Raw genomic sequence first — 16,675 nt, 5'->3', positions numbered from 1 at the left:
GTTTCGCCTCACACTAATTAAAAACACTCAATGATAGAGTTAGCCCATTAAATTTTATTCAACCATATCCATACATATAAACACCAATATCATTCAAACTCAGTTATGTATTCAGAATGTATGACATACTTGTAAAGATTACGATAAGCATGAACTTGCATTTCCTGAAAATTGTACAGCATTTTTTTTTCTTTTTTTTTTTTTTCTTTAAATCATTTTCAATTTTGACCAGAGTGGCTCGTCACTGTAAAGGTAGCAAAAAGAGTATAAAATACTGCAACAGCTGTAGGTAAACAGAGCTCTAAATACCAAAATATTGTTTGAAGAGTGTTGAGCAAAAACTAAAATCATTCAGTTGATAATTAAAACCAAGCTTTTAGAAGCAACATTAACACTGAAATTACTGCAGTCTGATAACCTTTCCACTTTTCAGAGGGTTACTTTTGGCATCAATATGGCTTACGCTTCCTCTCACAGTTCAATCCACGCTTCCTTTCCTCAGCTGTTGTCTATGTTAAGTCATACAAGTAATACTCAAATTAAAATGGGTGGAGGTGAGCTAACTTAAAAGTGATGCTCCACCCAAATGTATCTTTTGAGTATCAAATATTCACTGCCTGTAGGTTTGACAGGTGGTTGTTTCATAAACCACTCCTACACTACAACCACAACGTGTTCCAAATAATGATCGTGAAATAACCTTTCAAACCTGCTGTGAATGTTTGATACTGAAAATATAGATTCTGGGCATTCAACACTTTGAACTACATTTTTCATGGGTCTCACCAAGGTCATTAGCAAGAATAACTTTTAAACTATGCTAAGATATTATATGGATACAACAAGTAACCACACATGAGACTATGTAACAAGACAAAATACTCAAGCAAATTAATAAAGTGCTAATGGACACTATATGGGCATCTAATCAAAAAATGACAATTACAAATAATATTACGCAGATGTATCATAATAACATTTTCTTTTGAAAATTGTTTCATAATTTCAATTAAATTTGGGGTTTGAAAAACTTCAGTAGAAAACATCACTTCTCAGTGTCATAACAGCCTTGACTGGTGGTAGAATAACAGAACAGTTCTATAAAGAGAAGCTGAGCTCAGCTAAAATGGGCTTATTTAAATGCTCTTTACATCTTTAGAAACAACTATTCAAAAGGGAAATATAAATCAAAAAACATCAACAAGGACTGAAAAATATTTCAGATAACACCTTACAAGAAAATGAGTAATGAATAACATGATTTCACATAAATATCCTGATCTGTGAGGGGAGAAAAAAAACTCCACTTACATGAAGCCATATCAGCACCGGAGAGCCATTGGAGGAGGACTGGACCAGCAGTATACTCCAACTGAAATCACATTTAATATGTTCAGACAGAATGAGGCGCCACAATGTGCTCAGCTCAACTGTTTTTAAGCCAAATACTTTGCTCACTAAATACGGTAGCTCAAAAATAAATTTTGTCAATCAGTTACAAGGAGGGCTCCAAGCATCTTAAAATCTACAGATATGTCCACATTAAAAAAAACAGTATGGTGAAGCATGAATCATTTCCTGTTTGACACCCTACACTCTCTTTGAATTTGTTTTGTTCAGCAGTAAACCTTATTAAATTATTCATGAGCTTTTTGAATCTTTTTATCACAGTGTGGACACATTCCTTACCCTCACACATCAGTGTGAGATTATTTTTGTATCAAATTTGAGATTTGAGAGACATGCAGCCTTGATCACTTCATGCTGTTATGCAGTTCCAATTGATGAACAATGTCAGAATACTGGCTTCCTTCAATATGTGCATCCTCTTGGCCGCATTTTTCCACTGTGCTACAACTCCTCCCAGTGTGACTCACATGTTCCTCCAGCTGTTGCTTGGAAGTCACTGAACTTACAGACCTGGAGTCTCTGCGCTGGATATGAAAGCGGTGTGTTTGGAGTATACTGCCAGCCTTTATGTCATTGTTCCTACCCCTACAATCTACTCAGCATCCCTGTAGTTGCAGTCCTCCTTTGGCGCTCCAGGCGTATTGGTGGAGCAGACTGTTAAACGTGCAGTCTGATTTTTTATTGTTTTTCTTTGTTTGTTTTGTACAATTAATGTCTTTCAACTCAGTCAAGAGGTTGAGGGTCAGCTATGGGCATGGTGTGCAGAACTTCATCCAGTAGCTGTAGAGCTCGGTGTAAATGGATTTCAATCCAGCAGGGCGTTTCTTTAATGCTTTGCCGTGGGTAGTCGGGCCCCCAGCCTTTCACGAAGCTCATCCGCAGGATGCAAAGCCTGCGCAGGTCATCAACCCCGATGCCTGCAGCAGCAGACAAACCTGCAGGGGAGTTACAGGCAGCAACTTTTAGATCAATGTGGCACTATAGGCCAACCCACAGCAGAGTTAGCTAAGTTACTGTTGTAGTAAAAGTTGGAACATATATCAGGCAGATACATGACTAAGCAGAAAAAGTACTACTGCTATATGCACATCTCCCACACATTTTACTGCATTTGAGCTAAAATCCATAGAACAGACTTACTGTAAATGTTGGCCCATAATGATGTTAGCTATGTGAAAATGTATTTCATCATCTAAAACTTAATTGTCAATGCTTAGCATACCAATGCTATAACCATTTTGTAAAGAAGCTTGAAATACTTAAAATACTACCAGTGTTAATGTGTTAATTCAAAGAAAGTTTGTTTACAGCAAGAACTTAAAACAAGAAATGAGGCAGCTGCAACATATAGTCACAATTCCTCCACCTCAGCTGTTAATTTGTACTAACATGACTTAAGTTAATAAATATATTTCAATATCAACACACTATGAAAGGTTTGTTGGTTGATCATTCAGTCATCTGTGATCACACATCTCACAATTCCAAGAAACCCTCCAACACCAAAGAGAAATACAGTGTAATAGCCAAGTTACACTTTCAGCATCTGGGTCTGGGTGCATTTTGGACTATATCCAGATCTTTAGCCGAATTTTGCAGTATAAAATATGCTTAGTCATTTTATATTGAATATATGTTCCAGTATTTATATTTTCCTACATAATGCAGCTGCACAAGCTATCTTGCCTAAAGCAAGGGTAATCTGAAATGAATGAAATTAGGCTAATTTAGTGAAGATATGATGACTGAATATCCATCCATTATGCTTTATCAACACTGCGGGTTGCTTTTCTTCTATTCGTGCTGCTCTACGATTCTCTTGTTCACAACGCTATGCATTGCAGTGCCATAAGAAAGTCTCTGATATTAGTCTGATGCCCAAATGTCCAAACAGGATGATGCTAAGAAGCAATCATAATAACACACTTGCCTATGGGTAAGTGCAGCAGTTAGAATACTCACTGATGGCTGGGGCGATGCCTCCCACAGATCCAGGTCCAGGAATGTTCCCAGCCACCGCTGCTGCCTGAGCTGCAGCTGCTGCCTGAGCTGTTGCCGCCTGCTGCTGCATCTGCCTGTGGCACTGACGCAAGTCAAACACCTGGCAGGGGACAAGACAAGATATTGAATGAACACTTAACCATTTGACTGTCTACTAATATTGTGATGTTTAATGTTATCCTGAACAGGCCAGGTTCATAGTTTGATTAACATGTATATATGTTAAAATTTCCTTCAATAATACAACAGAAAAGAGGATGCTCCACGCGCTTTACTGCAATTACGGTTACTCCAACCCTGAGCTTAACTGCATTAACATAGGAGTATGACTTTTACAGTGGCTCCACCTTACTCAGATTAAAGCCTTAATTGCATTATGAGTCAAGTTATTCATGTGCATGCAAATATAGTCAGGGCCAAGAGCACTACTTGGAATGTTTCTGCTTTTCACTGTATGAGCATGCAGTCTTACCTTGATGTAAGCGCTGGGGTAGATCTTGTGTACTGCATCTCCAGGAGCACGTCCAGCCTCTCGATCCAAATAATAGCTCTGAACAAACACTGCATGATCACTCAAACAGCGCACCCAGACATCTCCTTCACCTTTGCACTCCAGCTGCACACCTTTACCAATGTGGAGCCTGAGTTAAGAGAGGAAGGGGGGGGGGGGTTGCAAACAGAGTCAGAGAAGTGAGACATTACACACACTTTGCATTACTGTCATTCACTTATCATGGCTAGAGACACACATTAAATGTTGTCTGCTTGGATGAACTGTATGATCATATACAGAACTTCCAAATATGAGGTTGAGTACCTGGCTCTTTCTATGTTCTCTGTCCTGTGAACATTGCTCAGCTGGCCCAGGCAGAAGCGATCCCCTCCTGATGGATCCACATAGCCATCCACAGTCACTATCGGACATGTGGATGGCACCTTAAACGTCTCCCCAACCTGGACATCCATCTCAAAGTAAGCAATGGAGCACCAGTATTCTGGAGCTGGAGAAAACCAATAAGAAGCCTCAGGTCAAAATCGGTTGCACTGATTACAGTTACAGTTTTATGACACACAAAGGACTAATATGTGGACTGTCCTCCATCTGCAGCTCGATACTCACCAGGGTGATTGGATATGGGGGGCTGGAACGCAATTTCATTGGTAACAGGCCCTGCAAGATAACGTCAATATTCATTTTGAAAAGCGGATCTGAAACCACACCAGGTCTTAAGATGTGATATATTATTCAGAAATTAGCACAGATCATGCAACAATGATGCTGAAAATGACTAGCTTTCATGAAGTTTAAGGGGTGGATGCTGATATTTAGTAGTTATCGCAGATCTTAATTTCAATCCCTGTAACACATCTGCCTCAAATTCATAAATGTATAATTTAGTAATAAATGTTAACAAGTGTAACAAAGTGTGCCGGAAAAAACTATTTTGATTAACACAATCAATGTCTTGGTGCTGCTGCTTTCACTTTTACACTTTTTTACAACATTTACACACAATTTCCTTGAGACGTAAATCACCTCAGGATGTTCCAACATTCAAGGTGCAAATACAGATGTCTTCAATAAATCAGTCTACATCTGAGCTGACTTGTCCTTGAATCGCTGGTAAACTAACCGCTCTGTGCCTTCCTAGAGGTTAATAATGTCCTCCAGCCAGAAGTCAAAGTACATTATCTCCACTGACTTGAAAAAGGATCTATACTCATGATTTAAACAGATGTTCACATCTGTCAGTTCTCTGAAATGATATGTGCTATTTATCAAGTTTGATGCGAGAATTTTGCAGAAGGTATTCATGTTTCCATCGACTCACAGTAATGCCCTGTGTGCGGCATGGGTGGATGATGCTGTAGATGCCCATTCTGGTGTTGAGGCACCGTGGGGGTGAAGCTGCTGCTCCTGCTCCAGTTGGGGGTAGGATCTGTAAATATAAGTTCAAAACAGCTGTGTTGCCAAACCTGTGCCAACCTGAAGTCTGTGTTGTAGATCCAATCTTCAAGCTAAATACAAAACATAATTGTTTACTGCATTAATAGTAACTTTGCCAAACTGAAATTTTGTTGGCGACAGTTAACCCCCTCGTAAAAAGTTATGTTTTAAAATAACGTAAACCTACATGTACAATGAATCAAAATTAAAACTTTTAGAGAATGATTGTCATATAATCACATTAATTTAATTTTGACTGGAAAAAAAAACAGAGTGATTCTTTCAAATATTTTGACATGTATAGCCATTGTGTTGTGTCTCACTTGAGGGTCCAGCACTGATGGTAGAAAACGCAGAGGTTGAAGCTGAACTACTTCCCTCCGTCGGAGGGAGTAGAGCTGGGCTGCTGAAGGCCTCTTGTGGACCAGGCCTTGATGGTGGATGCTGGATAGTCTGCAGGTGGCTTTCAGAGCTGGAGTGAGATTGCTGGTTATCATAGTCATATTCATCCTTTACCAAGAGTGGACCTAGCAGAGGACGACAAGTATGGTTAAGACTGATGGACTTTCACAAAATCTTCAACGAGCAAAGTGGAAAACTTTGACACCTCCTTACCTGAACTTGAAAGGGTCAGTCCTGACAAATCTGCAAAAACATTAATGAATTTATGTAGGTTAACATTCCTAAGAAGAGTAAGATTTAGAACACGGGCTGTATTTTTTTCAACTAACTGCATCTTCTAACTTAATTATCACTGGGAATATCAAGTACCAGGAGTGCAGTTCTAATAATGACTAAATGTGCTGAGAAATGTGCAGATGAATAAAGCAAATACTAAAAGATGATAGTAACTAAAAAAAAACAAAAAAAGCAATGCATTTAAGATATAAAAATCCAAATACAGGTAATCAACTGTTGTTTAAAAATCCTTAATTTGTAGGATTTAAATCGTGTTGAAAATTCACCAACTTGTATCCCCTGTAATAACATTCTACCTTCATCGATAACCTTAAAAAAATGAGACTAACAAACATGTGATTCTCACTTACCAATGCCTGGAGAGACAACCCTTTCGTAGTGGTATGGGTTGACACAAACATTGTCACATTTCAGGTCAAAGGCATATTGGCAATATTTCACATGTTTTAATTCATTCTTGTGTAGATCAGGCCATCGCCACAGTCTTGCATAGACAACATGGGGAAAACCTTTACGCCCTGCAACCTAAAGCACAGAGAAGAACATCTAATGAGAGAGGCAGTGTTTCTGGCGAGTCTCTCACAATTTCCTCTTATAACTACAAGAGTGCAACACTAAACTAACTTGACACTGTATATCTGCTACTGTACCTGTAGGCGACCGTCCAAAGTTCGCTGTATGGTTACACACTTGCTTGGATGTGCTCCATTCGTAGTGATGGCTGTAATAAGGGAATCCAGCTCATCTTTCTTCTCCTTCAGCTTCTTGACAAGACTCTCAATCGCACGTTTAGCAAAACTTTCACTCTCTCCTCCCTGTCGGTGGCACATCAAGCTATGCACAATGCTCAGGCAGGCATCATTACTTGTGGGAGTGTTTGTGATTGACATCTTGCTCCTTAGGTTTCAACCTTGGGGAGGCTTTCCAGTTGTATGCTCTATGCCTTTACCAGTAGAGGTGACAAGGTGAAATTATTGATGATCAACTGCTGCCAACCTTTAACAACCTAAGACAGAAAGAGCAGTGTCTTATGACAGGATTCAGATGGGTATGCCAACCAAAATTTCACATTGCATAAAGTGGCACTCGTAGGTGAAGGAAGAACTGATTTACAAGTTCAACCCACTTTGAAGTCAATCTACTGAACCATTAAAACCCCTTAAAGGTTTGTAAAGATGACAGCAAAATACCACCCCAGCCCCTGGCTATAGTTAGTAGGTTAGTTACAAAACCTATACAGAGAATTATTTTAGGTTTGTCTGGGCATCTTCAGTTTAATAGTGTGTGAATATACTTAGCGTACTGTTACATGTGTTTACAACAACAATAACTTCTGATTCAAGTGTAACCACTGCATTGAAAGCTCACATTCATGCATGCAGAACCCCTCACAGGTCGTTCATCTGCAAATATGGCCATTATATCTTGTCTGAAATGCAAAACAAAACATTCTCATGGTACGGAAAACGGCGTTTTCTTATTTTTTACAGTACGTCGAATATATTAAGATGAAATGTTTGCTAGGTTAATGTAATGTATTTAAGAGCATTTTCACAGCTAACGTTAGCCCTGATGGGTACCACAGCTAGTAAACACAGGTAGTGATACCCTTTCACACAACGCCTCAGTAGTATGCAACCCAGCATGACTTAGAGTATACTGTTCAGTTATTATTTAAGACTATTCCTTCAAATTAATATATATGTTTAGTAAAAGTACAATTGTCGAAGAGCATGAAGTTAGCTGCCATTACCCAGCTAATGTTGGTGTTAGCCATCACTGGGTACCATAGCGTTAGATGGCTAACACTGGTTTGGAAAGCATTTGTCTCCTCACATAATCAGCACCACGCACAAACTGATTTGTGGACTTACCGTGATTTCTCCGCGCTGCTGCGGTGGTCCGGGTGGTTGGAGATGATAAATGAGTGGTTTTAGGTACCGAGATTTGATGCGCTGTGCAGCGTTAACTAGCTTGCTAGCACATACGCTAACAGCTAACGCTAAGGGACATTCATCAACTTCACGCTAGCTCGCTGGCTAATCTTTTTCTATGATGCCCCAAATCCGCTATCTCACGAAATGTTAGGATATCATACTCAATTAAATGCACAGTCGTTTAACTATTCACTCTGTTACACTCCACTGTAACAAAAAATATTTAGGCTTACAACAACACGTTTACTGGTTAGCTGGCCAAGAAAATAAACAAAAAATTCCTCTCCACCCACCAAACTGCGCATGCACGCGTGAAATGTGACAGGCGTGGCGCTGCTGTTTATTTTCCTATTTGTTGAAAACACCTCAAAAATACCTACTGTTTGCAAGCCTATGCCAACATAGGGAATTTTAGAGTGACAAATATTTTACTAATATAATCAATAATTAATTTGTTTTGAGTATTTGTCTCACTGCACTCTGGGATACTTTGCATATGTGCTAATTTGAGGGTCCACTGCACCAGATGTTCCATTCCTGAAAATTGTTTTTCCACCTCAGTAGTCAACAGTTAAGTCCAACAATCAAAATGTCTTCATTCTAATTAATAATGGCCAACTGGACTGGAATACCAACTGAGCAAAGTGGGTAATTGTTCAGTTGCACCAGACCCAGACTGACAATGTGTAACAATTGGTTTGTATGGTATAAAGCATGTTGACGTGTTAGGGGCCTTAAAGGCTGGTCCTATACCATTACCTCATCTTAAGTGCCTGTTTTGCAGAGAGTCACTGAATCAAAATCTGGTGATATTACCAGCAGTGGTTGGTTTCCTGGGCTGGAAGCTTCCAAGTGAAGCTGTGTGATATCTACCTGGTGAGTGACATGGGTAGGACAAACAGCTGTGGTAGGACAAACTGTGCAACAGCTCTTCTCTACCCCAGGCCCACTTACAATAACATGTTAATATGTCAATGATGACATTACTAATAACATTAACAATGGCTCTGTTCTATCCAAGTGTACCAGTAAGCCATGGCAATGTGACAGTGAGCATGCACAATACCAGCACCCTCAAACTGAAGCAGTTTTTTGATTTCAGCCAATATTAATTTTATGACATCATTAACTTTAACTTTCAAATATGTTCCATTTTCTGGATGTTTGACCTAGAACGGAGGAGACAACAAGGTCAGTTACCTCAAACAAATATAAATACATTGGCCCAGTGGTGGTTCTGGCTTGTATGGTGCCCTGGCACAACTAAAGACACACTATTCTGCACAAACTGTAACTTTTTATCAAACAAATTATCATAACTTTAAAAAACTATGTATATAGTTTTATAGCATCAGGAAGAACCGTCGTCTGTTTGAGCTGTCCTACCTCCACAATCAGATACAAGAGCTTTATCACAAAACCAACCACACACACACACACACACACACACACACTTTCCTCTGCCTTAACCTCAGGTCCATTCTTCTCAGCGTTAAATAAACCACACACATACACACGTGTTTCTCACCCTCACACTGGATCCAAGGTGTCTTTAAAAGCCAAGACTTCCCAGTAAAGACCAAAATGTCTTGCCTTGTATTTCACTACTTGAGCACGTTGCTCGGTCTTTCATGTGTGCTCAAACTGTAATTACCACTTATGGATATAATCCACATGGTGACACGATGTCACTGATGAGATGTGCAAATGTAACTATTTTTTTCTTTGCGAGCGTATCTATCTATCTATCTATCCGCCATTGCATTGGCCAACACATCCAGTGACACACAATCACACCACCGTCTCCTGCTACTCTCCACTAATAGGAATGTATACTGGTATATTCTCAGTAATGTATAATCAAATGATTATGAAATTGCAGTAAATTAACAGCTGTGAAAAAATGTACACATACCCTATAAAGAGTCAGAGTTATTATACTGTCACAAAACCACCATCTGTGGAGTAGTGGAATTAAACTCCTTCTGATAAACATTATGCTCAAGCTGATTACAAATCACTGATAAAGCAAACATCTGTTTTTCTCTCTAAACAATCTCTAAGAAAGCCTTTACTTGTTAAACTGTTAACTGTTTTCTTTTGTAGCGTGATGATTTTCTACTTTAATCAAAAGTCTCCCTCTTGTGGTTATACTGTGATATAGTGTGTCATTTCAGTAATGACAACAGTCCCCTGTCCAAAACTCTGTCCATATCTCCCACTGAGATGAGCCATGTGTTTAGAGCTTAAAGTTGGCAACCCATGACCCCTGAATAACATTGACTTTATTGCTTGGGAGTGATGAATAAAGCTGCCTTCACATAAACCTGCTCAAAAGTGTTGTTGACACAGTAGCGAATCCCTTTTCCATGCTGTTAAGTTAGATGGAACTGCAAATGATGTGTAAATTTTTCCCTAATCTTTTTCTCGACAGGTAAAATATCCATCATTGTGGTGAACCTTTGAAGAAATAACATATATCATACTGTGTTGGTACACATTTATGTTATTTGAGATATTTAGTGTGAAATGTATGTACATGAACTTTAGGTTCAGGTCAAAATGGTTTATGTATATCATAAAGCAAACTGTCAAATTTACAATGTTTTACAAAAATAAACATAAATATATATTTATAATTTATTTAAACGTTTTGTAGGATGAAACCACAAGAACACATAGTGTATGTATTGGCAGAACAAAGAGAGAATCAAAAGAAAAGTACATGAATTAGCTACTTTAGACCAATCCCCCTACAGCTGTCTGATGAAGAATGAGAGTTGTTAATCAATTGTTTTGAAGTTCTAGACAAGCGATTTGTCCTTCAGGGAAAACCTGATTATTTCAATATGCTGATAAATAATTTAGCTAGTGCTGAACTGAAGCTGGTTCTGGTGTTTTCAATGTTGTAGTAAAGTCATCTCTGCTGTTATAAAGACACAAACAAGAATTTGTGGCACCCTCGAAGTGGTCAGTGTCTCTGATAAGCCAAACATGATCTACATGTGGGTTGGTTGCACTGCAATACCAACCACCTTGTCAACCGTGTCTACTACTACAGTGAACACAGTTGTTTATAACACCAGACTTGGACCTGGCTTGGCCTTAAACTAAAGCAGCAACAAGCTATTGTCAGGACCACTTTTCAAAATAAGTATTGCTGTATGGTTACACACTTGGAATATTTCCTACATATTGAAATTTTATTTCATTTTTTACACTGGAAGATCAATTTGTTCCCTGCCAGCCGGTATCTCCGCCCTGCACACTTGGCCTATGTAAATCTGCATGCCGAGTGAGGATCCTATTAAGTTAGAAAGTTCCACGGTGTTATTCCATTATTGTTATCTGCTTCCACCTGTTAACAGCAGAAGCAAGGTGATGATGTGACATGTATTTTTTCCATTTGTACTGTTGCCGTGGCCTTGATAAGGGTGTCAGCATGCCCGTGTCAGAAAAAGGAAGTGGGAGGGTTCAGAGGGCACCGAGCAACCTGATGGCAGGATTGTCAATAGAGCATGTTGGTGTTGGAGACCAGGAATCTGACACCACCTTCTCACAAATGCTGCCACTTGGAGTGGTGTCTCATCCTGAGTGACGGTCTACGAGACGCCAGGCTCTGACACCTCCTTATCACTGTGGCATGGAAGCGGGCAGAGAGAGAGGCCCGCCAGGCATGTGACCCTAAAGGGATGGGAATTAAGGTTGTTAGGTGGGTAGTGCTGTGATCACCTGACAATGAAACAGGGTCTACTAATGATCAAAAACTGCTCAGTGAATAGTTTTTGTTTTCAGATATTTTTATTTTTACACCCATAATAACATTAATGTTGGTGTGAGAACCAAAAGCAGGATATGAATGGAGGGTATAAAGACAGATCTCACAGCAGCTGACAGCAATGTTAGGTAAGAGAAATTGTGCATTTTCAGACAAGAAGCCATGAAAAGCTTCAAGACAAGACAATCCTCTCCTGGTTGTAATCCATCAAAAATATATTTTCTGCAAGTTTGGCAAGACAATAAGAGGAAAAATGTCACAGTCTTTAAATCATCTCAGTGGTTCCAACATGCCATAGGACACAGAAACAAATGATAGCATTTACAAATCTGCAGCATATATATCTAGTTGTAATGCATTTTGGCAAGACTGTGATTCAATTACAATTGAATTTAAGAGACTTTTCATGTTTAAAAACAAAAGAAAATAAACATACAGCATACTAACAGTAGTGCAAATCATTGTAATATGGTGGCTATCCTAAAATGTAGATTTTAAGCTGGGGGCCTCTCAACGTCTGCATTAGGGATAATTCTTGTTAGAGCAAAATGTAGCTGACTTCTTAGTCTATTTAGTACTGTATATTCAGTTACCGCACCCACACTGAAATAACACAAACTCCACTTTTGTCAGATTCTGCACCACGACACCCGACACTCATGGATGCATCTTTTGTACTAATACAGATCTCACATACATATTTCCAAATCATGTTTTTGTAACTGATATCAGTGCTGCAATATTTAAACTTTTGAGTCGCTCCTCACTTCATCTGAGACTGGCTGAACAGCTATTTTATCAGGATGTTTTTTTGTTTTGTTTTTGTCTGATGTATGGTCTGTTACTGTCATTCACAATAAATTATTGAACTTATCCAGAAATACTCTAATATACAAAAATTGCTGTCTAACTGTCTAAAAAGATTTGCAGCATTACTTTGAAAGTTTTATATTCTACATTATAATAACTGATTTACCTTTATACAATTGCAAATTTACATCATGTAGCACAAATTTGTGTCCATCACTAATTTACAACTAAGTCCAGACTTGTGGTTTTACATGCCACTGTATGAGATATTGTGGAAACAAGCACATGAGAGGATGTGTGCGATGTGCAGTCTCTATCTCTGTGTAACAGCATCACTTTCAGGACTATCTGCATCCACACTCTGCCACCACCATCCCCTCATACTTGTGGTTGAAAGTGATCACCCCATTATCATGATAAAGGAGTGATATCGGCTCCAACTTAGTGGGCACACAGCAGGCACGCGATGCTCTCTCTGGACTCTTAACACTCAGCAGAGTCTGCACTATGGCGTGTTTGGTAGGCGAGACCTCGGAGGTCATAGGTGGGTTGCACACGCCGTTGCACTCGTACGCCTCATAGCCCAGAGGCTGGATGATCCACGTATCCCAGCCAATGTCTTTAAAATCCACAAAGAGTGGGGTCCTCTTGCATGGCTCGCTCTTAACATTGCGACGGATTCGGGGGGGTGTGTCATAGATAAGGTTGGACTGCAGTTGCATGAGGGACTGTTTGTCCAGCTCGTCCTGGTTTGCATGGCCAGCGTTGTGATCAACGTGCCCCCAGAAAGCTTGTTGGCTCCGGCCCATGTTTTCAGGAAGGTCATTCTCATGTTCAATCATGTGGTTGAGCTCTTGTTTATCCTGTTTGTGGTCTTTGCTCTGATCATCTGAGAATACAATCATCACTGCATTGTGTTTTCCCTCCAAGCTCCTGTCGACATCAATCTCAACCAAACTTTCGCCCTCCTCTGTGACCTCTTGTGTGGCCCCTTCCTCCTCTGACCCCAGGCAGGCAATGTGAACCTCCAGTCTGTGAGTTGCACACCCTGATTTCCGCCAGAGCGTAACCACATGAGTCAGGTCAAACGACACCCAGCTGTTATCTTTGGCATGGATATGCTTTGTCACCAGTTCCTCCAGATCTCTCATCTCCACCACCTCCTCTCTATCCCTCCTTCTCCCTTCTTTCCCCACCTCTTTTGTCCAAACAACGCCCTCATGTATATTGTAAATGGTCACCTTGCAGTCAAGGCCAGAGTATGGTCTTTGGGCCCTCCGGACCAGGGTGAAAAGGCGAAGCTCAGCTATTGTTATGTGCTCATGGTGGGGCATGGAGATGTTGAAGAGCAGGGGATGTATCCTTACACCCCTGGCAGTTACACTGTAGGGGGAGGAATCTGAAATTAAAATATCAATAAGTGTGTCTCAATGCGTTTTGTATGCATTTCTGGGATCATAACTCAAGTGAAACTATGTTAAATATTAAAATGTGCCCTTGAATCAAACACACAGTTGTCATAATAAATGTATTTTGTTTGTTTGAATCATATTACTCATACATTGTTAAAGATGAATAACTTTATAATTTTATGTAAAACATATAACTCTTTCACATTTACATCACTTTGATTTGCATAAATCAGAGGAGTCCAGTTTTATAAATGATTAAACTATTTTTTAAAAAAAAAGGAAAAGATGATCATTTAAGCTTTTTGACACATTTGACATGATCTTTTAATTGTCTTCTGGTTATTTCTTTTGCAATGAAACAAAAAGTGCAACATTTCTTCATGCAGTGTACAGCCTACATTTCACAAGATTTTTGATGTGTTTAACAAAACAAGTTTGTACCTTCATTCTTGAAGCTGCGCACCATGTTGGCTGAGGGCACAGAAGTGCGGTCATTAGCAAATCGGTTGAACAGCTCCAACATGTACTCTGGTGGCTCCTTACTGGCAGCGAGGGGCCTGGGCTGGGGCCCCAGCTCTGTGAGGTTCAGTGTGGACAGAAATTGGCTCAGAAAGTCCTGCGCATCAAGAAGCGGATTATCACCTACATCCCTCCCGACTGATGCCCTGTGATGGTTCTCAGGAGACCTGATGGGACTGCTCAAGCTCAAACCAGTCAACACCAGAAGTAGGCCATTCAGAGAGCGGATAAACCCAAGGTTGGAGAAGACTGAAGCGGTCATGGTTGAGTGGAAGAAAGACTTAGATCCAAAGACTAGAGTATCAGATGAGAAGATGTGATGGATCCTTTGGAGAGGGCACTTGCAAAACAGTTCAACGTTTTGAGGGAGGACTGTCCTTCGTTAAAGGACAACAGGTTGCTGTTGGGGGCAAAGAGAAAACAGCTTTGCCCTTGTTGATCTTGTGCTTTGGTTCTGAGGGCAGGGCTGTGCTGTCCAATGTGCTGTGCTGACATGTGTGGAGATGTCATTGAGGCCCTGCTCGGCCCTCCTCTCTCTCTCCCCACCAGGAACATACGGCAATCCTTAATTTCCACTGATATTCTGTTTCATTTGGATGTCTATCTTTCTCTTCATAAACCAATGATAAAACTTGCCTTTTGCAGTCAGTGGTGGTTCTAGCTTGTGTGGTGCCCTGGGCAAATACCCCCCTTCAGCCCCAACACATTATCATAACTTTTAAAAACTTATATATATAAAAAAAACGTGTATCATAAAGTTATGATAATTTGTTTAATAAATATATATATTATTATAGATTCCTAAAAACAAACCTGCAAGATATTTCTGAAAATATCTCAATTAAAGTTCTTAAGTATTCTGATAATATTCCTGTTAATCTGCTAAAATATTCCTGAAAATATTCCTGTAACAAATTATCATAACTTTTAAAACAATTATACACCATCATAAATAGAAGCTCCAACAGACATGAAGTCATTGACGTAATGTGCACTGAGCATAGAAAACCAATCGCCAAATGTTTTTTTTGTTTTGTTTTGTTTTGATTTTTCTGCAAGCCCCCATGCCGCCCCCAGACAAGGTGCTGCCCATGTTGCCCATATCAAAATCCGCCATTGGCTGAGGACAGGTGGAGATAATAATAATAATAGCCTAATAATATTAAATTAGTCCTCCATATCAACTGGAAACAAACGCAGCTAAAACGCCCCTCCAGCTAGCTGGACCCCAGGCGTTTACCTTGCTTACCATACTTTACCTGTTCTGTTCCCTCCTCGTTGGTTCTCGGTGGAAATTGCGGAAATTCGGAAATACGCAAATACGCACGGACGACGCGACGAGTTTCGTGAGTTTCGCGTTTGAAACTTTTATTGATTGTTTTGTTTGTTTGAGCACAGTTTTGGAAGTTTTTGTTATTATTGTTTTTGTTGTTTGATTTCACACACACACACACACACACACACACCCCCACACTTGTGTAATGTACCTCAGTTCGTCGGAGCCCAGACTCGATCCTAAGCCTCTGGGTTGAAGGTCGGCGTCCTTCCTCTCTGGACCAGCTTCAGCGATAATTGACTCGAGGACTCTGAGCGTGAGTCACCTGCAACAGGTGTGGCTCGGCTGACAGAGGAGGATACCTGGGGCCTCATGTACCAAAGCCTTGCCTAGAATTCACACTGAAAAGTGGCACGAAACTGGAAAGCTCAAACCAAAAAATGTATAAAACTGTGGGCGCGCGGGATTCCACGCACATTTTCACACAGAATTATTTTAGTTGAACTTTATTCACGTTCTCTTGATTGAAACGAGTTAAAATATTTACAGTAGTATTTTGCTTATTTGCATCCATGCTCTGTTTTCAATAGACTCTCACATGGAATGAAGCAAGGCAAGACTATGAGACTATCAAAATCTTTTCCAACTTTACGGGTTAGTTTGACTACTAATTGCATTAGTTCTGTACAGAAATAGAAGTGAGCTATTTGATAGATTCCCCCTCCCCATCTACCACCACCAGACAGTGAGAGAGGAGACCTTCTCAGCAGAAGCTGCACAAACTAGAAACAGAATGTAGCGGCATGAAAATTATCACAATTAAGTTCCCCAAGATTGAAGACAGAAATGATGTTGTGTGTAGGCTACTATTTTCCTGTTTAATGC

The 16,675-nt window shown here is 39.9% G+C and overlaps 2 protein-coding genes across 3 annotated transcripts; both read right to left on the bottom strand.

Moving 5' to 3' along the window:
* Positions 1 to 34: 34 nt before the first annotated feature.
* smad4a (SMAD family member 4a) lies at positions 35 to 8,284 on the bottom strand. Of its 2 annotated transcripts, XM_023419610.2 has the most exons (12): positions 7,933 to 8,284; positions 7,427 to 7,487; positions 6,709 to 7,064; positions 6,409 to 6,583; positions 5,975 to 6,004; positions 5,683 to 5,886; positions 5,244 to 5,351; positions 4,532 to 4,582; positions 4,229 to 4,412; positions 3,884 to 4,052; positions 3,373 to 3,511; positions 35 to 2,345 (listed from the first exon to the last, which is right to left on the bottom strand). In XM_023419610.2, the coding sequence occupies exons 3-12, from the start codon at positions 6,946 to 6,948 to the stop codon at positions 2,134 to 2,136; spliced, it is 1,512 nt and encodes a 503-aa protein (XP_023275378.1). In that variant the 5' UTR covers positions 6,949 to 7,064; positions 7,427 to 7,487; positions 7,933 to 8,284; the 3' UTR covers positions 35 to 2,133. The 2 variants fall into 2 exon arrangements, with proteins under 2 accessions (XP_023275378.1, XP_023275377.1); XM_023419609.2 differs by lacking the exon at positions 7,427 to 7,487.
* Positions 8,285 to 11,836: 3,552 nt separating this feature from the next.
* bmp10l (bone morphogenetic protein 10, like) lies at positions 11,837 to 14,911 on the bottom strand. Its single transcript, XM_023419667.1, has 2 exons — positions 14,437 to 14,911; positions 11,837 to 13,982 (listed from the first exon to the last, which is right to left on the bottom strand). The coding sequence occupies exons 1-2, from the start codon at positions 14,774 to 14,776 to the stop codon at positions 12,928 to 12,930; spliced, it is 1,395 nt and encodes a 464-aa protein (XP_023275435.1). The 5' UTR covers positions 14,777 to 14,911; the 3' UTR covers positions 11,837 to 12,927.
* Between the last annotated feature and the right edge of the window lie 1,764 nt (positions 14,912 to 16,675).

The sequence above is a fragment of the Seriola lalandi genome, unplaced genomic scaffold (genome assembly GCF_002814215.2).
Source record: "Seriola lalandi dorsalis isolate HSWRI2012SDOR001 ecotype SW California unplaced genomic scaffold, Sedor1 jcf7180002054606, whole genome shotgun sequence".
Taxonomy (NCBI): Eukaryota; Metazoa; Chordata; class Actinopteri; order Carangiformes; family Carangidae; genus Seriola; species Seriola lalandi.
This window is presented reverse-complemented; position numbering and strand designations above follow the sequence as displayed.

Excerpts from the sequence above, each read along its gene's own strand:
- smad4a (XM_023419610.2), bottom strand. The coding sequence starts at position 6,948 with ATGTCAATCACAAACACTCCCACAAGTAATGATGCCTGCCTGAGCATT. Across the intron at positions 5,352-5,682 it reads CATCAGTGCTGGACCCTCAA|ATCCTACCCCCAACTGGAGC; the intron begins GTGAGACACAAC and ends TTATATTTACAG. Across the intron at positions 4,413-4,531 it reads CCCCATATCCAATCACCCTG|CTCCAGAATACTGGTGCTCC; the intron begins GTGAGTATCGAG and ends GGTTTTCTCCAG.
- bmp10l (XM_023419667.1), bottom strand. The coding sequence starts at position 14,776 with ATGACCGCTTCAGTCTTCTCCAACCTTGGGTTTATCCGCTCTCTGAAT. Across the intron at positions 13,983-14,436 it reads GCGCAGCTTCAAGAATGAAG|ATTCCTCCCCCTACAGTGTA; the intron begins GTACAAACTTGT and ends TTTTAATTTCAG.